Source organism: Gorilla gorilla, chromosome 16 (assembly GCF_029281585.2).
Source record: "Gorilla gorilla gorilla isolate KB3781 chromosome 16, NHGRI_mGorGor1-v2.1_pri, whole genome shotgun sequence".
Lineage (NCBI taxonomy): Eukaryota > Metazoa > Chordata > Mammalia > Primates > Hominidae > Gorilla > Gorilla gorilla.
The window spans coordinates 33,027,279-33,050,053 of NC_073240.2; the positions used below are offsets into that span (position 1 = coordinate 33,027,279).

Consider the following 22,775-nt stretch of genomic DNA (forward strand, 5'->3'; position numbering starts at 1 on the left):
CTCGGTGCATGTTCACGCCAGTTGTTTTTCTCTGTGTCTCAATGTTCCAGGTACCCTTGGAGGTGCTGAGATCCTAGGGATTCCTGGAGCCTGGCTGCATGGCCTGGCCACCCTGATGCCACTGTGTTCTCCATGACAGGACAGCAAGGCTGAGGAGAATGGCTCCGACAGTTTCATGCACTCCATGGACCCACAGCTGGAGCAGCAAATGGAAACCACCCAGAACCTTGTGGACTCCTACATAGCCGTTGTCAACAAGACCGTGTGGGACCTCATGGTTGGTGTCATGCCCAAGACCATCATGCACGTCATGATCAACAACGTGCATGCACCGCCTCATAGGGGCAGGGGGCTCCTGTGGCACTGGGGATGCAGGTGGCCATATTGGCCTGGGGGAGATGCTGACCAGCCCTATGGGACCAGGTCCAGGGAGGGAGGCACAGTCCAGACCACAGCTGTCTCATAGAAATGTAACGTGGGACTGGGGACAGTGGCCCATGTCTGTAATCCCAGCACTTTGGGAGGCCAAGGCAAGAGGATAGCTTGAACCCAGGAGTTCGAGACCAGCTTGGGCAACATAGTGAGACCTGGTCTCTACACTAAAATTTTAAAAATAGCTGGGCTTGGTGGTGGCACGTACCTATAGTCCTAGCTACTCGACAGGCTGACATTGGAGGATCACTTTGAGCCCAGGAAGTTGAGGCTACAGTGAGTGGTGATCTCGCCCGCTGTCCTCCAGCCTAGCGACAGAGCAAGATCCTATCTCCAAAAAACATTTTTAAGAAACTGAGTAGACCGGTGTCCTGGTGGCATGATAGGTCCTGGGTCCCCTCCCAGATGTGTGACCTTGGACAGGTGACTTTTCCTTTGGACCTCAGTGTCCCTATCTGAGTGAGAAAAGGGCGGTGGGGAGGCAGATCTTTGAGTCTAAGCGGTGTAGAAGCCGCATCTGAAAAGCCACACTCAGGGCTCCAAGTCCAGCACACAGTCCCAGCAGGGCCCGGCAGGAGGCCAGGGCAGCAAAGGCATCAGGTCCCAACCTCCTTACCTCTTTGCCCACTCTCAGACCAAGGAGTTCATCTTCTCAGAGCTGCTGTCCAACCTGTACTCACGTGGGGACCAGAAAACGCTGATGGAAGAGTCGGCAGAGAAGGCACAGTGGCGCGACGAGATGCTGCGCATGTACCACGTGCTGAAGGAGGCACTCGGCATCATCGGTGACATCAACACGACCACCATCAGCACGCACATGGGGGCCCGTGGACAACTCCTGCCTGCAGGTGCAGAGCGTCCTTGCCGGATGCAGGTACCAAGGCTGGCTCCCACGGCCCCAAAGCCCCCCAGCCCCCATGGCTGAGCCTGGGGACTCTTGGAACAGGCTCCGTGCCCAAGCTGGTAGACATGGGTGCTCCCTGGAGCCGTCACAGAGCTCATGGTTTATGGTGTAAGGGCTGAGAGCTTAGAGGGGGTTGTGTGTGGGGCTGTACTCTGAGGCGGCCAGAGTCCTAGGATAGTCCTCCTGGGCACACCGCACCTGTTGGGCGGTCTGAGTCATGCTGCCAGGGCAGGGCATCCAGCTTCCAGCCTGGGAGTGCTGAGAGCCAAATCCACTGCAGAGGAGGGGTGATAGTCAGAGTCCCACCTCCTCTATCTGTTGGCAATGCAGTGGTGAGATAGGATAAAACCTTGAGAGTCCCATACACACGGTCAACCCACAACACACCTCATAGGCCAGGCAGGAAACACAGGCCCCTTCCCTCCCTCCCAGGTACCATCATAGCTGCTAGCGTGTGACTGAAGGCAGGGTCCCTGGCCCCCGCTGAAGCACTATTGCCGGCCAGCAGGCTCACGCACCTTGGAGTGTTGCTCCTAGAGGTCACCTCTGCTATTCAGCCAAGGGGACCACAGTGCCTGCTGGCCCAGCTGACCTCTGCCCCACAAGCCCACCCACCTCCCCTGCCATGGACTCTCCCTCTTCTGCTTTTCCCAGCAGGAAGGGCCCAGCGTCACCTATCCGACCTGCAACCCCCAACAAGCTGAGGCTCCTGTCTTAGACTTATAAGTCTATAGCCAGTGGCATCCAGCTGCATGCCCTCTTTTCCTCCCCCAGGGACCCTTCAAGGGTTCCTGGGCTTTCTGACCCCCCAGAGGGGGCTCCGGCGATCACTCCACCCATCCATCCCTTTTAGCTTCATCATCCTGGTTCAAGCAGTGTTCCTTCTCTATCAGGCCTGGTGGCTGTGGTGTTGGGCTCCCCAAGGCGAGAGGTGGCCCTGGACAAGTGAGTTGGAAGACAGGGTGACCAGAGAAGAGGGAAGCCCAGTGGGGCTGAGCATCAGTCTGAACAGTGGGTGCACTGGGTGCCGTGGAAGAGGCCAGCACGTGTGGGGTGGGGAGGGCTGCCACAGCCCCCAGGCACTACCTGTGAAACTCCGGCTCCTCCCTCTGTCTTCCTCCCCTTTCCCTTCCAGCCCCACTTTTCCAGGAACCTTGCCACACCGGCACATGCGCCCTTTACTCCTTGGCCCTCGCACAGCTGCTGTGGCACACCTGTGCTCTGCACTTGCCTCACCAGCTCTCTGCTCGCTTTTCTTTCTTTTTTTTTTTTTATTATTATTATACTTTAAGTTTTAGGGTACATGTGCACAATGTGCAGGTTAGTTACATAGGTATACATGTGCCATGCTGGTGCGCTGCACCCACTAAATCGTCATCTAGCATTGGGTATATCTCCCAATGCTATCCCTCCCCCCTCCCCCCACCCCACAACAGTCCCCAGAGTGTGATGTTCCCCTTCCTGTGTCCATGTGTTCTCATTGTTCAATTCCCACCTATGAGTGAGAATATGCGGTGTTTGGTTTTTTGTTCTTGTGATAGTTTACTGAGAATGATGATTTCCAGTTTCATCCATGTCCCTACAAAGGACATGAACTCATCATTTTCTATGGCTGCATAGTATTCCATGGTGTATATGTGCCACATTTTCTTAATCCAGTCTATCATTGTTGGACATTTGGGTTGGTTCCAAGTCTTTGCTATTGTGAATAATGCCGCAATAAACATACATGTGCATGTGTCTTTATAGCAGCATGATTTATAGTCCTTTGGGTATATACCCAGTAATGGGATGGCTGGGTCAAATGGTATTTCTAGTTCTAGATCCCTGAGGAATCGCCACACTGACTTCCACAATGGTTGAACTAGTTTACAGTCCCACCAGCAGTGTGAAAGTGTTCCTATTTCTCCACATCCTCTCCAGCACCTGTTGTTTCCTGACTTTTTAATGATTGCCATTCTAACTGGTGTGAGATGATATGCTCGCTTTTCTCTCTCCTGTCTTCTCTCTGCTTTCTCTCCAACTGCCAGCCAATCGGGTCAGGCAAGTCCATCCCATCCTGAGAGCCCCAGGCCCCCCTTTGACCTCTAAACAGATTCCTCCTCTTCTCAGAGACTTCCCTTTCCAAGACTGCCTGGGCGGCTGTTCTGTGACTTGGCAGTGGCTCCCCCAGCCCCAAAGCCAGCTCCCTTCATCTGAGACTTAGTCTATTGTTGCGGTGAGCTGACACATCCAGGTGTGACCGTTGCTGAAAACTTGTGCCCCCCTCTGTGGTACGCCCCTGCCCTGTTCTAGAAATATCTACAAATACCCATATACATATATATACACACACACACACACACACATACACCTACATGTGGCCGACCGCCTCGCCTCTAGCACTGGGAATCAGTCACCGTGCTGTCCTTTTGGAGTCTTGTGGCCAAACAAGAGAAAGCTATCCCATGACATTGCCCCTCCAAAGTGTGCCACCTTCAGTGAGCCTCCCTGTCACGTCCGGCCTATGGAGAGACACACCCCACCATCCCTTCCGCCCCCCCCCCCCACCAAGCATGGGAGTGCTGTGCAGGTAGCTGTGTGGCCTGACAGTCTCTACCAGTCCTGCTGTCCCTTGGCTGAGAATCAAACCCATTTCTGGATGACGGGGAAGTGTGTCCTCTGCTGGCTGTGTTCTCTGTGGAGCTCAGGGGAGGGGAAAGGCCAAGCCATTTCTAGGGTGCTGTTGGGAGCAGTGAAAAAGCCATGCCCTTTCCAAGGGACGCTTTTCCTGGAAAGCCCCTGAAACTTAGCTGGCTCTTGTCCTGTGAAGCCGGCTCTGGCCACCAGGGGGCAGGGCCATGAACTCAGCCCGGAGGGAGCCTGCAGGGCAGCCGGCACTCTGGAGTCACAGACAGAACAGGCCACCAGGTGCAGACAGGGGAGGGAGACAAGGGGATAGAACGGAAGACGTCGGGGCTGGGTGGAAGTCAGTGCCCTTAGGTGCTGGTACCTGTCTTCCTGGCCACCACTAGATCAGGCTTCTGAGCCTGTTGGCTGTCAGGGCCAGACTGCGCCCCATAGACTACATGGCAGTCCCCTTGGAATCCCCCAGGCGCCACCAGGCAGCACACAGGTAACACGCCTGGAAGGTCCCCAACAGCCTAGCTGGACATGCTCAAGACACTCTGGGACTCCTTGTTTGGTGGCACAAACTCCAGGACCCAGTGAGGGAAACGGAAACACACCAGGCCGAGCAGTATGGCTAAATCCGTTTATTCCAAAATAAAAAGCAAAATAAACAGGAGTCGCATCACCAGGGAGCCACGACCCCATCCCCGCCTACTTCCTCTGTCCTATGCTAGCAATAAATAAGTTTCCCAGCCACAAATAATTATTACAACCTCCTCCCCATGTGCCAGCTCCAACCTCAGCTAGGTATGACACAAGGGCGGCCCTACCCTCTGGAATATACAAAACCTTACACAGACACGATGTGTACACCAGGGAACGGGGGCCACCCCAGCAGCCGGTGCCCTCGCCTGGTCCACAGTTAGCCCCACTGTCCTGCCTCTCTGAATAAGAAGGTGGGAGCCCTCCTGAGGGAAAAGTTGCTATGGTGAGAGTAAGGGGGCATCAGGCCTCCTCCAAACAAACCAACTCCACCAGCCTCTGGCTCTTAAATAACAATCATCATCATCCAGAAATTTAGGGACTCAGCCCTGGTCAAGGTGGCAAAGGGTCTGTTTGTCTTTCCCCATTAGACAGAGGTCTTCTCCTGCTACCCTAATTGTAAAGGGGTGCCTGGGAAGGGGTGGTAGGGACATGGTGGCGGTGGAGACTCCAGCCCCACTTCTCCAGGCTTTGCTGACAGGGGCCTGCTTTTAATTTTTATTTTTATTCCATGACTTTTTAAAAAAAATCCCATAACTTCTTTTTCATAACTTTTTGGAACTTTTCATAATACTGTTTTCTACTTTTTTCCCACAAGTGTTTTTGCCACAACGTTTTTACATTTTTTATCCCATAATTTTTCACCCCATAACTTTTTCTAACCCCATAACCTTTTACATCTTGTGTTCGAGAAACACTTGCATAGTTATATTACAACTTTGTAAAAATGAAACACATTATCTCATGCCAAGCATGCCCAGCATTTGCACAGTATCAGTACCTTTAATACTATAGTTTTCAAGAAACGCAAAATAACATTTTAAGGCAAAAACAACACATTGAAACAACTTAATAATTTATTACATTACAGTGGCATCACACCAGCAGTCAATAAGGCCACTCTAGGGAAAAATCTTTCAGTATTTCCATGACACATTCTGTTTACAATAATTCATAAACTGGTAAAATTCATTCTAAGAAAACTTGGCAAATAAAACTTTGGACTGGAATTGGCATTTCTTTCTCTGCTTTTCGTTCCCACCATTTCTTTCTTTTATACTACAGTATTCATATTTTAAAATGTTTTCAATTATTTCAGAACATTAAGATAGCAGTTACATTTTTTAATAGTTATATTATTTTAAAATGACTCTTTAAGATAAAGTTTTAGAGAAACTATATTATGGATAGGGCTGATTTACATTTTCAAATTTTCTAAAATCAGCTTTGGTTTTAGAGCTGATTTTTTTTTTCATTTCTGGAAAATTATCAGGTTGAATCGAATATTTTTAAAATGAGTATTATATATTGCCATCTTTAAATAGGTGTTTTGATTCTTCCTACAGAAATTAAAATGTATTCAGTGGAACTCACATTTTAAAATTTATGTTTCTGATGAACTCTAACATTCCAATGTTGCCTTCTAAGCAAACTGAAAGCTGCCTTATACTGAATGAGGAAGAGCACAAATACTCGGCTGAATGAGGTATCGCAAAAGACTGCATGCACTTTGGAGAAAGACTGAAGTTATTGTCATACAATTTCCATTCTTTTTAGCGTTTTCTTAAATATATGACAAATGCCTACACAAAGAGTGGTATTTCAGTCAATATAGTAAATTCATTTTCCAGACTGACCTTCAGCTTAAATATGCCAGTGTGTGATTTAATCCATAGGCACCTCATGAACACATTATTGTCAGATTGGTTACAGATGCTAAACGCTATCCGAAGGTCATTCCTAGTCACTGATATTTATCAGGGTAAAAGTGAAGTGATTTCAACGATAAAAGTACCTTTGAAATAATTTATCAATGTATTAGATAAACCCAGTTTCAGAATGATAAAAGAAAAAACGTTAGACCAAATAATGTGGCTGATTAACAGTGGTCCGATTTCTAGCCCGAGGGTTTAAAATGCTCTTAAAGTAACTGTCTTTAAACTGAACTCAAAGAATGCAAAAGCGGCAAGTTCAGAAAATAAAAGGCGAGAACGGGACTTTAAGTGCATTTTAAACCCACGGGCTAGAAATCGTACCACTGTTAATTAGCCGCATTATTTGGTCTAACATTTTTTCTTTACCATTCTGAAACTGGGTTTATCTAATACATTGATACATTCATAAAATTTGGAAGAGTCAGTTGAAGTCACAAGGACCGAATATTTGCACCCTTTCAGTGAATGCCAGCAAATCTGTTATTCCATCGGTAAAATCGTATTGTTGCTCTTCTGTTAATGTCATATTTATAGAAGTATCATGAGGATGCCAAATGCTAAAAATGGAGATGATCTAGTAACTAGAAATCCCCACCACAGGGAGCACACACACCTATCTCCCTGCATCCTAACAATGTGATGTGTTTTGGAACACAGACATTAGAACTTCATGAAGTTTTAACTGTTGAGTCTTTCCCAAGCATCATCAAGTTACGATTTAGGCAATATATAACTGAAATGCATTCATTCATCATGCATAGGCACAATCACATAAATATTGCACAAAATATGTCCCTAACAGAAACCCAGAGGTACAAAAACATATTTCACTTTGTAAAGAAGTCTGTGAGAAAATATAACTCTGTGATTGTATAGACACGTTTCCTGATAATATAATACATTGACATTCATGAACAGTAGATTGCACTGCAGTTTGTACACATTTTAAGTTTCATAAACTTCTCCTTGATTTTCAAAGATAGTATAATACCGTCTACTAAAACTCCTTTTTGTTTCAACTAAGTATCTCACATATATTAGTTTATAATAATGTTTCTATTATTTTTTAAAGTGTTTTCCATTCAAAGAAAAAGAAGTAAATTCCTATGTCAGAGTAACCAAGGTGGTTGAAGAATAGGTATTAGCCAAAGAGGTCTAGATGGTAAAATCAATCTTCAAGCCTCAAAGAATCTCCGTGAACAGAGAGGAATGCCAGGTGTCACACAGCTTTCCTTCACTCTAATTCATTCTTGACTAGAGCCTGTATGCCTGTTCCAGGGACATTTGAGCTCGTAAAGGATTTCTTATGATCTTCACTAAATACATCAAGAGGAATGCCAACCAGTGCCCTTTTGTGTACTGGGGCATGTAGTCATGTGATTAAAACAGGTAACATGAACTCTGACTTTAAAATGTATTGTAGATACAAATGCTCTAAGCTAGGAAAGGTTTTCCACATCCACAGTCAATGATGGGAACCTTTCATTCCTCAGAAATAAGCCCTTTTTAGGTCATCGAAAAAGAGTGCAACTGCTGCAGCTCATGATGCAATATCTTCATGAGCCCAGAGCACATACAAATCCTAAGGGCACCACCATAATACACCGCTAATTCCTGGCACCGGAACAGATGAAACACACTCTATCCTGCACATACCTGCCAGAGGAGGCCACTTTCCTCTTCTGTGAGATTTAAAAAGCTCCCCCAAAAGGTTTCACTCCCATCACCAACACACAGAAAATGGAGGAAAGGCTGTTTCCAGTTCTTGGCCTTTAAACAACTCTAAATGTCAGTACTCATAGTGGCATATTACAAAGTAATAAACAGTGCACACTTGGGGGCAAACTACATATTGAGCTAACGAAGAGCTCACTGTGATTAAGATTAGATCAAACAACAGCAGAACATAGGCAAATTTTGTCTGAATGCTGTAGTGAATATACATGCTGCAATAACATTAAAAAAGCATGGCAGCCTATTCCAAACCAGCGAGAACAGTTTTGGGCAAAGGGTGGGTCTTTGTGTGTTTGAACTCCCACCACGAAAGGGCAAACTCGATATGCATGCTAATGACCTACAATTATGAAATTAAAAAAGAAAAATGCTAAAGGATGCCAGAGTGAACATCAGTGAGAGCCACAGAGACCCACTCTCTTTTAACTTTTTACGAATAAACTTAAACTATAAATTAGAAACACAAATAATCATGAGTGACTCTAACATTCAAAGGAAGTAAATGAATTGTGTAGGAGATTAACCCCATAACTTGGTTTCCTATTTAAAAATTTCTTGAGCAGCTTTTTGAGGATGGTGATGTTTATCTCCTTCTTCTTGGCAGCCAAGCCCAGCAAAAGAACGGCACACAGCAGTTGCTGCCCAAGCCTGGGTGCTCCTGGTGGTCCTGCACGATCGGCTGTGCAGTAGGCTTGTCAAGGAGAGGATCCTCCCTGGCCTCTCCTTGGGCAGAGGAGGTGAGGCTCACCTCACAAAGATCTTTGGAGAGAGGGAGGCAGGGATCTCAGCACAGTGGGAGCCCCCCTCTTCCTGCCTGCCCACCCCGCCTGAGGGCTCTACTCACCACCATGCTTGTCTGCAGCCCCAAGCTCCTGGGGGGCTGGGGCTCCTGGACTGGGCTCATCAGCAGGGTTCTGGGCAGCGGCCAGGAATTTTCTGTGCCCATTGTTGTAGTTGCTGGAAGCCGCAATACCATCTGCTGCATCTCCAGCAGCTTCACCTGGAGGGAGGGGTGCTCAGCTGCCATGCCGCTGCCTGCACCCACCCTCACCCCCACCCCCACCCCCACCCCCACAGAGATGTTGCACACCCTACCTTCATCTCCTCCCTGAGCTCCAGCCTGATGGTGTCCTCCTCCCAGTGCCGCATCTTTGGCACGGCCCCCTGGTTCTGATAAAAGGTGATGGATTTTCCTGCGGGAGGACAGGGCTCAGACGCTGGGGCCCCTTCGACGGCCCTGCAGCTCCCCCTGCCGTGCCCTGGCCTCCCACTCACTGATGGCATCTCTCTCGCCAGTGGTGGATGAAGCAAAGTTCTTTTTTCTTCACCAGCCCACTCAGGTCTGCCTTCTCCTCCAGGTGGTCCATAAAGCTGCCCTGGAGCCAAAATATTGCAGTCACATCTCGGCAGCGACCTGCCCTCAGGTGGCATTTTCAAGTCATGGAGAAGGCGGAGGTGAGTCCTGGCATGGGCCAGCTTCTCCATGACCTCCTGCAGGGCCCAGTGGCTCTCCCCACTCACAGACTTGCCCCCAGGCCCTGGGGCTCCAGGGCCTCTGGCTGCCTCTGGCTCCTTCTGGGCCAAGGCCACCAGGTGAGCCAGGCGCTGGCAGCACACCCTCTGCTCTTTCACCTGCTCTTGTAACTGTGCCTGCTTCTCCTGGGCACTAGCTCCAGCGGACTTGAGAAATGCCACCTGAGGGCAAGATGTGAGCATTCTTCTAGGGGCATACACAGAAGAAATGGGGCAGAGAGGTGGAGCGCAGCCCCTTCCCTTGGGGCCTCAGAGTGCACCTGTTGGTCACAGGTGAAATGGTGTCTGACCACTGGCTCTCGGAAGGGGTGAGGGTCCAGAGAAATCAGAAGGCAGGGAAACGAAGAGCATTAAGGGGTCTTGGAGGGACCACAGAGAAAGGTGGCAAAATGGGTGCAGGGGGAGTCAGGCTCACCATGGCCTCCCTGTTCTCCAGGTCCTCTGGGACACTCGGCACGGGCTGAGGTGCCTCCTCCCCGTCACTGTCCAGATGTTCTCCTCCGTGCCCTGTGGGGGGTGGCCAGAGGGGTCTTCAGACAACCCAACAAGGGAGGTACTGTGGGCCCACCTCTACCTCCGCCCTCACTGTGTAACCCTGAGCCAGCCCCTCCCCAGAGAAGAATGAGCTGTTGTTCTTTATTTTTACTTTTAAGAATCAAGATCTTGCTATTCCGCCCAGGCACACTCCCACTACTGGTCGATGTGGGAGTTCTGACCTGCTCCCTTTCTGACCTTGGCCAGTTCAGCCATCCTTAGGCAACTTGGTGACCCCCCGCTCACAGGAGGTCACCACACTGATGCCGAACTTAGTGCAGGCACCCGGTCGGCATAATGACCAGCTGTTCTAAAGGTCTCTTCCAACTCCTCAATCCTATGCTGCTAGCAGTCCCCCCTTCCTCCTGGGGCTCTCTCCTCTTCCTCTGAGCGGTCTCCCGTACCTTCCCCAGGGAGAGCCATGAGGCTCAGCTGGGCTGTTAGCTGCTGGTTCTGCTGGCTGGCAGCTTCCAGGCGCTCCTAAGGGGCCAGGAAAGAGTGAGAAGGGATGGAGTTTACCAGGTCGTCCCCCTCACAGCCCCATCCTCGGCAGCTCCCTCCCATGGGTCTCCTGCAACTTTTGGCAGGCCATCTCGGCCACTGCTTTGCCCCAAGCTTCCTGCTGCTGCAGCTGGTTCATTAGCTGGGTCTGTTGCAGTCACTGCCTGTACAGCGCCTCCTTCTCACAGGTCAGCTGCTGATAGGCGGCCACCTGCTGCTGATAGGTGGCCACGGACTGCTGCAGGTGACCCAGGTAATGGTCTGGCTGCTGCTGCAGACTCTGAGCCTCTTGGCTCTTCAGCTCCACCTGCAGGAAGACCCTGGGTGTGAGGGCACGTGGTGGCTGGTTTCCAGATTCTGGGCCCATTAATACGGTAGCGGTAGCGAGGGCACTGTGGGGCTCTGTCAGCTACCCAGGCCCCTGTCCCCTTACTCCAGGCCTAAGTGACTGCCTCCCTTTCCTAGAACCCCATGCCTCCTTCCCCAGCCTCAAATCTCATACCCTCTTCTCATTTAATCCTCAGCACCTCTGTAAGGAAAATGCTAACTTCCCTTTGAAGTTAAAGAAACAGAGACTTAGAGATGCAAAGTACTTGAATGGTGACCAGTGGAACCGAGGCTGGAATCCAGTTTTAATCTAAGGAGTCTTTTTGTTTTGTTTTCAGACAAGAGTGTCACTCTGTGGCCCAGGCTGGAGTGCAGTGGTGCAACCTCAGCTCACTGCAACCTCCACCTCCTGGGTTGAAGCAATTCTCATGCCTCAGCCTCCCGAGTAGGTGGAATTACAGGCATGCGCCACAATGCCCTGCTAATATTTTTTTTTTTTTTTTTTTAATTTTAGCAGAGATGAGGTTTTACCACATTGGCCAGGCTGATCTCAAACTCCCGACCTCAAGCGATTCTCCTGCCTCAGCCTCCCAAAGTGCTGGGATTATAGGCATGAGCCACTGCACCTGGTATAAGGAGCCTGTTATAGCACTGTCTCTTCCCCTGTGATTGGGGGCTCCATGCCTCTAGCTGGGATGATGATGTCCAGACCTGAGAGGAGCCCAGGGCTACCCACCTTTAAAAGTCAGAGGCAGGAAGCAAGAAACAGTCACAGGACTGCCCTGGGGGGTGCTGTGGTCACCAGCCCCCAGGCTGGAAGCTGCCTCTGGCCTGGCACCTCCCCTCCCAAGAGGCTGCTGCCCGCCTCCCAGCCCTTCTTGGATGGGGTGGAGGTTTCCGTCTCCTTCACCTCACCAAGCTTCTCCTGTAGCTCCTTTACTTGCTGCTCCAACTGCAGTGCGCTCTTGTTCTCATTGTTCTGGACAGCGAGAAGCAATCGGCAGCCACCCACTGCAGCTGGAGACCCCAGAACTTGGTGTCTGCCTCCCATGGCACTGGGAAGGCTGGAGGCAGGTTAGAAAAATCACCCCCTCTCCCACAGCCACCTGGCTCACAGGTGCCTTTAGAAGTAACCTTTCACGTGAGGGCTACACTGCCCCATTTTAGAGGTGGGGAAACAAAGGCCCGGAGGGCTAGGGAGGAGGGCAGGCTCCCCAGTTGGGGCAACGCACCGGCTCCTCAAAGACGCTCTGTGGCTTGGCCAGCTGCTGAAGCTTCTCATGCTGCTCCTGAAGCCTCTCCTCCTGCTTCCGAAGCCTCTCTTCCTGCTCCCGAATCCTCTCTTCTTGTCGCCGGTTCAGGAGACTTATGTGCTGATTGTTTTTGACCTGGGCCTGGAGCTCTCCTGCCACTCTCTCTAGTTCCTTCCTCAGGTGCTGCAGCTCCACCTCAGAGGGCACTGCTGGGGGCTCCGGGGGCAAGGGTTCAGCTGAGAAAGGAAGCAGATAATAAGGGCCTCTGGATTCTCGAAAAAGAAAAACCCCCCTCTTGGCGCACAGCTCCTCTCAGGCTCCTCAAACTTGGCCTCACTGCTAATGATTCCTCGCACCCAGATGGTAGCCAGTCTTCCAAAGCACTTTCAGAGAAAGAGCACTGCGGTTGGCTGACAACGGGCCCTCTTTGCTGATGGGGACACTGACACACTGAGACTCATTGAGATGACAAGACTCACCGTCTCCTGGCACAGATCTCTTTCCCTCTGCCTCAAAGCCCTTCCATCCACCCACCTCCCTGGGGCATTCTAAGCCACCCTCACAGCCCTCTGATGCCAGTCCTGCTCCCAGGTCATGCCAGCCCCATCTTACCCATCTGGTTTTTAAGTTCGGACAAGCTCCTCTCCAGCTCCTCTACCCGATGAGTATAATGCTCCTTCTCTGTCTTCAGTGTGTAAACCTGCCCAAAGCACAGGGGGAAAGGGCCCTGGAGAGAGGGGCTGGTGGCTGGACAGGCTGCCCTCTCCCTCTCTGCCCCCACCTCCACAAAGCCCAGACCCATGACCACCTCTGGCTCTACTATTCCCATTTTACAGATGCCCAGAAAGATCCAGGGACCTATCTAATGTGGGGGGGCTGAAGGGTCAGATCTCACCTCCTGCGACATTTTTCTCATCCTCTGCTGCCACAGGGCCCTCTCTCCTTTTATACGATCAGCATACTCATCTTTTTCTAATTGGACTTGTTCAAATGACTTCTTCAACTGCAAGAATGGGCACAGAAGTTAGGAAGGGCTGTCACTGGTCCTCACCTGCTCCTGGCCACCTGGGGTCATCGTCCTTCCACATCCCTCCCTCGGAAAACCTCACCTGTGTCAGCTGCACTTTCAGTAGTGCCTGCTCCCGCACGGACTGCTCTAACCACCACTCCGTACGTGCTTTGCTGCGGCTGGACAACTGGATGGTGAAGAGTGAGAAGTTTCAATCTGGAGAGCCTGGGCATTTCCACACAGTGCCCCTTAAAGGGGCTAGGGCTAGGCCCAGTATACAACTCGGTCAGTAAAGATCAAGGCATTTCCCAGCCCGTGGTCTGGTTTTTAAAAGAACACAGTAAAGTTGGAACGGACAGGGAATGAGATTGAATTTATAGCTGGCTAACAGAGGCCCAGAGAGATCAGATAATATTGCTATTGTTATTACTGTTATTATTACCACTGTTTGAACCTTTGTGGAATGCTCCACCAGGTACCGTGCTAACAATCCCATTTAATCCTCGCAACCACCATAGGAGACAGTTACTATGATTCCCTCTATTGTGGAGATGAAAAAACATGGAGTATTTGAGGTTAAGTGCTTGCCTAAGTTCACTTAGGCAGAGCTGGGATATAAACACCCAGGTCTATCCAATTCTCTAAGCCCATTTTTCTTGCTGGGGATGGGGGCACAGATAGGAAGGGGAAAATTAATCTTTTGTTCACTTTTTGAAAGGATGATACATTCACATAGTCCAAAACTCAGAAGGTACAGAAGGGAAGTATCTCCCAGCCATCTTGTTGCTCTCTCCTGAATTTTTTATGAACGCTTGCAGACATGTTTTATGTATATTATCATAGTATGTACACACACACACACCCACACACATGCACGCGTTTCCTCTTTCTACAGAAATGGTAACATACTAAAGGTACTCTTCTGTACCTTCACAGTACAAGTACCCAATACCCCACCTAGGACTTGCCCAAGACCACAGCCAGGTAAGGGCGGGGCAGGCACTTGGCCTCCAAGCTCTGCGTCCAGTGCTCACTCCGCACAGTGCCCCCCAACTCACCCACAGCAGCTGACTCGGCCCCAGGCTGCCACTAAAAACCATACAAAAAAGTAGCAAGAAATGGCCATGCTGCCTTCTGGGCAGGACATGCCATCCTGCAGAAGGGACCTTTAGGCTCACTCCTCCATCTGCAAAACCAGGCTCCCAGGGGATGGGGCAGGTGGCTGGACTCACCTGGTTTGCCGCCTTCTTCTCTGTGGCGATGACAGCAGAGAGAATCCTCTCTAACTCTCCTTCACACTGCATTGAATGTCGCAGGCGGACAGCCAGGTCCTTGGACTCTTCTGTAATGAGAGAGTTGAGATGGGGCCCAAAGGACTCCCCCTGAAGACCTGTCAAAGTGCCAGGTTGAAGGATGACAGGGTGCCCAGATTCCCACCTTCAAAGTATCTGAGAGAACGTTCCATGTGGTACAGGTCTGTATTTAGTTCTTCCTTCTGTATGATCGATGTCTGGATTTGACCCTTTGGGAGAAAAGCCAAGCAAGTGCTGAAAGAGAAGGAAAGAAACCTTCTCCGGAGGACAGGAGGAAACCGCACACCCTCCACTCACCTGTAGCTCCCTTTCGGCTTGCTGTCTGTCGTTGTTTGCTTTCTTTTCCTATAGGAAGAGGAAGACAGAGCTCATACCAGGGGGAGGCAGAGATGGCACAGCAAGAGACATGCCCCCAGAATGCCACCAATGCCCCAGGACAGGCCCACCCATGGGACCAGGTTATCAGGGGCCCTGTGGGGATGGGGTGGAATCTGAGGGGTGAGGCTTCTTCCCCAGGCTGGGAGTGGGTGAGACGAGACTGGGGCCTCTATGTCTGAGTGCCCCCCAAACCCAGCAGTCATGTCGCGAGGAAACGAAATCACGTTACTTCTTCCAGCTGATGTTCCACTTGCTTCTTCTGTTGTTTCTGTGGGGAGAGTCAAATAAGGTGATGGAGGGTGGCCCCCTCAACTCTATTCCCCAGACCAGGAAGCGGTAGGCAGGGGCCAGGAATGGATTTTAAAGGCAAAGTTCTCAGACATAATGGGAACACAAACTGGTAAACTCTTCTCAAGCTCCCAAGGACAGAGGATTTGGGTCTTTGTTGGCTTTTGCCCACAGCCACAGAACTCAAAGTCTGAATCTGGAATCTCTTGAGAGGACAGCAACATAAACCTCTAGAGATGGAGTTTCAGAAAGGCCCCTCCTTCTGGCAGCTTGTGATTTAGAAAAGTGGGTTCATTCAATAAACACTTACTGAGCACGTATGGACCAGGTACGGTTCTTCACAGCAGATATAGGATGGAAAAGGACAGACAGGAGCCCTTAGCCCTGAGGTTTCCATTCTCGGGGGCCTTTAAATCTCAGACTCGGGAGCTAACAGAGACCTTTGATACTCACTACCTCCTCTGGAAACACGAGCCCAAAAAGGAGAGGTGGCTTGTCCAGAATCAAAGAGCAAATTAGGGACTGAGTCATGGCAGAAATACGGGGCCCTTGACAACCAGTCAGGCTAGCACTTCCCCAGGAGGCAACAACCCCAGGGCGTGTGTAGCAAGGACTCGAGCAGGGGTGTCTGGAGAGGAGAGAGTCGGCAAAGAGGGCAGCAAAAGAAGAGCCATGCTGCATGCTCTGGGGTCCCTCCAGGTGAGGCCTGGGCACCCAAGCTCCCTATTTGTCCCGGGCACCAGGGACCCCCAGCCCCTTTCTTCAGGGCCCCAAGGGGAAACTGGAGCCCAGGATTGGCAGCGTGGAATCAGGGGACCCCACCGGACTCTTACCAAAGATTTGATGGTTTTCTTCAGCCGACTGATTTTGACGGACGTTGAATCCAGGACTACTGCTCGTTCTTGGCACGGGCTCTGAGGTGCATGCAGAGAGGAGGAGGTGGAGCAGGAGTGGGGGGAGAGGTAGAGAGAACGATCGTTAGGGCTGGGGTGTGTGGGCTGTCTCAGCTGGCAGAGGGGCACCCAGTCCCACCTGGAGGAGGAGGTTGGAGGGTTGACCCGAAGGGTCACTGCACCTCCACCCAGAGCCTCTTACCTCCAGATCTTTCAGGGTAGCAGATGATGTAGGGCCTTCCCTGTGGAAACCTGTCGCTGACTACAAGAGATGAGAGTGCACATGGAGATGTTCTGTCCCCCACAGTGTCTGAGCCCTCTGACTTCCTTTCTTCCCCATCAACTGGCAACATTTTCTTTTCTGCCTATCTTGGACCTTTTGTCCCATAACTCCTTTGTGCCAACTTCTCTCATGGTTCTTATCTCCCCACCATCCCATCCTGGGGCCCCTTCAGTGACTCCTGATGGCAAGTGGCTGTTCCCATTGTCCTGGTTTCCCCTTGAGACTGGGGATGAGGAAAATCAAACCATATCCTGGGTGTCCTGAGTGTTTACAGCAGGCCATGTACTAGGGATTAACATAAAAACAACAATAACAAATCTCATTTAAACTTCACAAATGGAAGTGAAACAATACCACCTCTATTATACAGATGTGAAAACAGAGGCCCAATGAGGTCAAGCAACTTGCCCTAAATCATATCCCTAGCAGAGCAGATGGAGAGGCAGGATTCAAACCCAGAATTCCTTTTTTTTTTTGGAGACAGAGTCTTGCTCTGTCACCAGGCTGGAGTGCGGTGGCATGATCTTGGCCACTGCAAGCTCCACCTCCCAGGTTCACACCATTCTCTTGCCTCAGCCTTCTGAGTAGCTGGGACTACAGGCACACGCCACCACGCGTGGCTAATGTTTTTGTATTTTTAGTAGAGACAGGGTTTCACCGTGTTAACCAGGATGGTCTCGATCTCCTGACCTCATGATCCGCCTGTCTTGGCCTCCCAATGTGCTAGGATTACAGGCGTGGGCCACCACACCCGGCTAAAGCCAGAATTCTTAACCAGTACCCAGCAGTCCATCCACAATCTTAAGAATTACCCTCTATTGCCCCTTGGGCCCCCTGTCCCCAGAAGCCTGGTCAGCCAAGACTCACATCCCCAGGTGGCTGGCAACCACCAGAAGTGGCTGTCTCAGGGATACTGCCATTTGTTTTTCGGTTCCTGTTCGTTCCTGCTGGAACTCTAGGGCTGTTTTTCTGCCAGTATTCTTTTAACTGTTGGAAAGAAGAGCAGTAATATTCATGAGAACCGTCAGCCCCTACAGCCACATCCTCCTTTACAGTTTTTACAAAATACACTTACACATCATCTGATTTAATGACACCAACAACTGTACAAGGTGTTGTCACACTCATTTAGCGACTGAGAAGGATTGCTATCATGGCTAGAAAAAAAAAAAAGGCAATACTGGAACTTTGAAACTCAGTCTTCTGACTCCAAGCTCTGAGGTTTTGCCAAGAATCAGCAGCTGCCGGGGACCAAAACCAGAGGCAGAGGTAGAAAAGTAAACATTAAGTAGGCAGGAACTGTACGCCCTGTGGTTTAGTCGTGCATCCTCACACGTCTGTTAGTGTGAAGAAGTGCACCAGTACCTCTCAAACTTTTCTATCAATGTGTCCTCATGGCAGAAGGCAGCCTTTCTCTTCAATCAGAATTCATCAGAAAGAGGACAACCCAAGCCTCATTTCAGAGAGAGGTCTGGTATACTCTTAGAAACCTATGTGACTGTCATCCCTAAGTACATTCATGTTTTTTCTCTTGATCTCAAGAGAATCAAGGGAAACTGACGCTTCAGAACGATGTCCCACATTTATCCTGTGGCACTCCAAGTACCCAAGGTTGAGAGAATATGAGGAAGATTCAAGGTGTCAAGTTCAGTTTCCCAAGATCTATTCCACAGAAGATGAGCAAATGTCACTTCAGAGACCACTGACTGAAGGAGAGTCTGGTCCCAGAACCATGGAGAATTAGAATATGAGGTGGAGAACTCAGAAAAAAATGTTAAAATCTCTCTGGAAAGTAGAAGCCTGGGAGAAAACCAAATCAAACCCATTCTCTCATTGCCACCCAGAGATACTGTCAATGTTTTGAGTTCATGGGGGAAGTGCAGGCTTTTCCCACCGTCAACATCTGTAAGGGAGTGAGGCAGCCTGGAACCTCTTGCTCCTAGGTCCCATAGTCTCCATTCCCCTTCCAGCTGGAAATCTGTGCTGTGACCAGAGGAACCAGAAACGGGGTGAGAACGCTTAGGGGACTGGGTCGTAAGGTCAAAGGCCAGTCTTGCAGTAACGGCAGTTACTAGGTGGGCTGTGACATCACAACATTCCACTCCTCCTGGTCGGGGGGAGGGACCATGTCAGCACCATGTCCAAGTCGCCGCTCCACGATGGGGGAGGGAAGCACAGGGTTGGGACCCAGCTCCTTGGAGACGCCAGCACAAAGAACCCAGGGAGGTCAACCTTGAGGCAGCAGGAGGGGAGGGCAGAGTTGGCAGCAGGGAGTCCCAGGAGTCACCAGTCCAAAGTCACCCAGGGATGACTGGCGAGGGTGGGGCCTGGCTCCTTGGAGATGAGAGCCCAAAGAGCCCAAGGAGATCAAGCTTGGGGCGGCAGGAGATGAGGGCCCAGTAACGGAGCGGGAAGCCCCAGGAGTCACCCACCCAAAGTCACCCTAGGGTGATTGGCGAGGGCAAGGACTGGGCTGCTTTCTGAAGGGGTGGGGCTGACTGACAAAACTTTGGTGGGGGTAGCCCAAGGCACCGGGGTTGGGGGGACCAGTCCAGTGTGCCTCAGGAGTCGTATAGACTCTGGCAGGGGTCTTGTCATCAGAGGGGATCTGTGGCTGGGTTGAGGGGCTATGACCTAGTGCGTTGTTACCTTTTTCTTGGCTGCAGCCAATTTGTTGTGTTGAGTTTCTTCTGCCATCGCAGGTTGGGGAGGGAGGAAGGGTTGGGGAGGGAGGAAGGGTTGGGGTCACAGCAGCAAAATCTCAGTAAGCACCGATCAATGCTTCCAGTCACCTACCAGACAGCTGTGTGACTGAGCCAGAGGAGGCGTAACCAGGGCCCCAGTAGAATGCGGAATAGGGGCGTGGCCTTAATGCTCCAAGCCCATTGGTCAATGAGAAAGATGAAAGGGCAAGGGGGCGTGGCCAGACAGCAGCGTGTCCAGAGGGCCCTGTGACTCACAAGGAAAGCTGCCCATGGCAACCGCTCTCCCCACCCACTCTAAGAGAGCGGAGAGGCCTCCCACTCTGGAAGAGAAGAGGGGCCGGCTTTTGCTTTAAAAGCTTTAAACCTTTAAAAAATATATGTGTGTATACTTTATATATATGTGTGTCCGTGTGTGTGTATCTATGTTTTTCTCCATAGTTGTCTTCATTATCCAGCTTCTATGCAAGGTCTATGATTTTGGCCTATATTTTTCATCTTTGATTACAGTACAAAAATTACCAGTATTACCTTAACTGAGATACAGATCCTATAAAAATGGAAAATGCATAGCATGCTTGATGATTAATGAAGCAGACTATATTATCCAATATTCTAATAAGATAAAATCATCACAATGATTTCTCTTTTTTGGAAAAATGTTTCTCTTATTCTCCTACGTTTTCGTTAAGTTTTTTTTTCTTAAACAAGAAACATGTCTAATATCTGTAAAAACACAAAGCTTTTGGGCCGGGTGCAGGGGCTCATGCCTGTAATTCCAGGACTTTGAGAGCCCAAGGTGGGTGGATCATGAGGTCAGGAGATCGAGACCATCCTGGCTAACACGGTGAAACCCCATCCCTATTAAAAATACAAAAAAGGCCGGATGTGGTGGCAGGCAGCTGTAGTCTCAGCTACTTGGGAGGCTGAGGCAGGAGAATGACATGAACCCCCGAGGTGGAGCTTGCAGTGAGCCAAGATCATGCCGCTGCACTCCAGCCTGGGCTACAGAGCAAGACTCCATCTTAATTAATTAATTAATTAATTAATAAAAATAAAAAATTAATAGTAAGAGCAATGTGAACAAAAGATGCAATAAAATAATTTAGAAAGTACAAACTATTAAAAAGTAGATTTTAAAACTTGTGCAACAAAGTCAAACAGCAGCCAACGAAAATGTATACCCTTACACGTTTCTTTAAAAAGCAATTTAAATTACATTGATCCACTAAACTAGGAAAAGCAAAACAAACAAAAAGGGGGAATAATTAAGACCTAAGGAAAAAGGAAAAAGAAAAACCACTAGATTTAAAAAATAAAACTAAAGGAGGATTCTTTCAAAAGACTGAGATAATAAAACAGTCAAGCCTCTGATAAGTAATCAAGAGAAAGAAAACTTTGAAGAGAAAAGGGCATATAGCCACATGTGAATATGATGCAAAAAGTGAAAACTTTACACATCTTTACAACACATTAGAAGTATGGATGACATGTTCATCTTTTTTTTTTTTTTGAGACGGAGTCTCACTCTGTCACCCACGCTGGAGTGCAGTGGCGTGATCTTGGCTCACTGCAAGCTCCGCCTCCCGGGTTCACAACATTCTCCTGCCTCAACCTCCCGAGTAGCTGGGACTACAGGCGCCCGCCACCACGCCTGGCTAATTTTTTGTATTTTGGCTTAGTAGAGACGGGGTTTCACCATGTTAGCCAGGATGGTCTCGATCTCCTGACCTCGTGATCCACCCGCCTCAGCCTCCCAAAGTGCTGGGATTACACACATGAGCCATCGCACCCGGCCAAAGTGTTCATTTTTTTTTTAAGCACCTACAGTTACGAAAACTAACTGAAGAAGTGGGAAATCTGGAGACCAATACGCAGAAGAAGGAAAAAGACAAAGACTCATCCTCCAAACTGGATATTTATTTAAACCAGAATTCGTCAGCCTCAGCAATACTGATACATTGGGCCAGATAATTCTTTGTGGAGGGTTCTCCTGGTGTGTTGTCGGACATTTAGTAACATTCCCTCTACCCACAGAATGCCAATGAGACCTCCCGACCATGACCAGTTGTGACCACAAAAATGTCTCCAGATATTTCCAAACGTCCCATAGGAGGCAAAATACTCCCGCAGTTGAAAATTACTGTGTAAACCAGATCTACATCCTAGATCTTAGAAAAAAGATGTAAAGCTTCCCAACTCAGCTCCCCTGCATACCCTTGATACTGAAATGAAATAACAGCCTTAAAGGAAACAAACAAAACTATAACCTTATTTAATACAGAAGTAAAAATGCAAAAATAAATTACCATAGCCATTCTAACAGTGTTTATTATAGGAATGCAAAGATAATTCAAAATTAGGAAAATTTCATCAGGCAATTCACAAATTATATTTCTACATATAATTGAAGGCACAATCATGAAAAACAAAGTAGCTCTATATGCATTAAGTCCATGATCTATTCAGTGAAAAACACAAGTTGCACATGTCTTACAGAAGGAAAACTGAACACTGAACACAGATTCTCACCATCTGCTCTTTGTCCTGAGGCTCCAATAGAAATACAGTGAAGAATAAACATTGTATAAGCACACAATTACAAAAAAGGAATGGGGTTACCAACAGAAGAGAATTCATCTTCATTAGACAATGACAGTACATGGAAAATGGTTAATTCATGGAGCAAAGCAACAAAGGTGGAGGTCAGGGGGATACTGAGAACAAGGAGGCTAATCTGTCCCACAGCAACCTGGAAAGGTTCTAGACTCAGACACGAGGACCCCGACAATGGGACTGATAGGCAAGACTGAAAACAGAGATTAAGCAAAAGCCCGGATAGAGAACACATTTTACAGGCCCTGAAACACACTGCTGGCCCCATCTCCTTAAACAGAACCCAAGCAAACATATCTACCTCAGGCAAGAGAATGTAGATTTTACATCCAGAGGAATGGAGTAGTCATCCAGCCATCATTTAAGATTGCAACAGGAGATAAGATAGAGGGATGGAGGATAACAATTAGGAATCAGCATACATTCCCCTTAAAGCTATCAGTTCACAAGTCTTGGCCACAAAGAACTCCCAATCAATTTTTATTTATTTTTTTTTTTTGAGACAGGGTCTTGTTCTTTCACCCAGGCTGGAATGCAGGAATGCAGTGGCATGATCAGAGCTCACTGCAGCCTCAACCTCCTGGGCTCAAGCAATCCTCCTGCCTCAGCCTGCCAAGTAGCTGGGACTGCAGATGGGTGTCACCACACCTAGCTATTTTTTTTTTTTTTGTAAAGATGGGGTCTCACTATGTTGCCCAAACTAGTCTTGAGCTCCTGGGCTCAAGTGATCCTCCCACTTCGGTCTCCCAAAGCACTGAGATTATAGGTGTGAGCCACCACACCCCGGCTCCCAGTCTTTTAGTACCTCTCTCAAATATGAATGAACAAATAAAGGAATGGAAAAAAGACTACAGGTCAGGCGCGGTGGCTCATGTCTGTAATCCCGCACTTTGGGAGGCCGAGGTGGGTGGATCACCTGAGGTTGGGAGTTCCAGACCAGACTGACCAACATGGAGAAATCCCATCTCTACTAAAAATACACAAATTA

At 49.2% G+C, this 22,775-nt stretch overlaps 2 protein-coding genes and 1 long non-coding RNA gene across 5 annotated transcripts; 2 read left to right on the top strand and 1 right to left on the bottom strand.

Annotated features, from left to right (window-relative positions):
• On the top strand, positions 1 to 3,078 carry LOC129527019 (dynamin-1-like). The gene is made up of 2 exons (XM_055363207.2): positions 1 to 277; positions 1,067 to 3,078. Exons 1-2 carry the CDS (start codon positions 176 to 178, stop codon positions 1,355 to 1,357), a joined length of 393 nt encoding a protein of 130 aa, XP_055219182.1. The 5' UTR covers positions 1 to 175; the 3' UTR covers positions 1,358 to 3,078.
• Positions 3,079 to 8,543: 5,465 nt separating this feature from the next.
• Positions 8,544 to 19,726, bottom strand: LOC129527017 (golgin subfamily A member 8N-like). Of its 2 annotated transcripts, XM_055363206.2 has the most exons (19): positions 19,119 to 19,726; positions 17,337 to 17,456; positions 16,389 to 16,448; positions 16,127 to 16,207; positions 15,235 to 15,273; positions 14,925 to 14,972; positions 14,752 to 14,836; positions 14,547 to 14,656; positions 13,415 to 13,501; positions 13,201 to 13,308; positions 12,918 to 13,005; positions 12,285 to 12,541; positions 11,952 to 12,031; positions 10,629 to 10,705; positions 10,106 to 10,197; positions 9,433 to 9,533; positions 9,253 to 9,350; positions 9,002 to 9,157; positions 8,544 to 8,916 (listed from the first exon to the last, which is right to left on the bottom strand). In XM_055363206.2, exons 1-19 carry the CDS (start codon positions 19,164 to 19,166, stop codon positions 8,741 to 8,743), a joined length of 1,911 nt encoding a protein of 636 aa, XP_055219181.2. In that variant the 5' UTR covers positions 19,167 to 19,726; the 3' UTR covers positions 8,544 to 8,740. The 2 variants fall into 2 exon arrangements, with proteins under 2 accessions (XP_055219181.2, XP_055219179.2); XM_055363204.2 differs by lacking the exon at positions 11,952 to 12,031 and having other exon boundaries at positions 10,629 to 10,704; positions 19,119 to 19,724.
• Positions 8,767 to 13,625, top strand: LOC129527020 (uncharacterized). Of its 2 annotated transcripts, none has more exons than XR_008671854.2 (3): positions 8,767 to 8,894; positions 9,516 to 9,612; positions 11,567 to 13,625. It is a non-coding gene; the product is annotated as an uncharacterized lncRNA (long non-coding RNA). The 2 variants fall into 2 exon arrangements; XR_010131163.1 differs by having other exon boundaries at positions 11,570 to 13,625.
• Positions 19,727 to 22,775: the final 3,049 nt, after the last annotated feature.

Bases quoted from the DNA above. Each gene is read 5' to 3' on its own strand.
- LOC129527019 (XM_055363207.2), top strand. From the start codon at position 176: ATGCACTCCATGGACCCACAGCTGGAGCAGCAAATGGAAACCACCCAG. The intron at 278-1,066 runs GTTGGTGTCATG...GCCCACTCTCAG, and splicing joins AGACCGTGTGGGACCTCATG to ACCAAGGAGTTCATCTTCTC.
- LOC129527017 (XM_055363206.2), bottom strand. From the start codon at position 19,166: ATGGCAGAAGAAACTCAACACAACAAATTGGCTGCAGCCAAGAAAAAG. The intron at 14,973-15,234 runs GTAACGTGATTT...CTCTTCCTATAG, and splicing joins TGGAACATCAGCTGGAAGAA to GAAAAGAAAGCAAACAACGA. The intron at 8,917-9,001 runs GTGAGTAGAGCC...CTCTCTCCAAAG, and splicing joins GGCTGCAGACAAGCATGGTG to ATCTTTGTGAGGTGAGCCTC.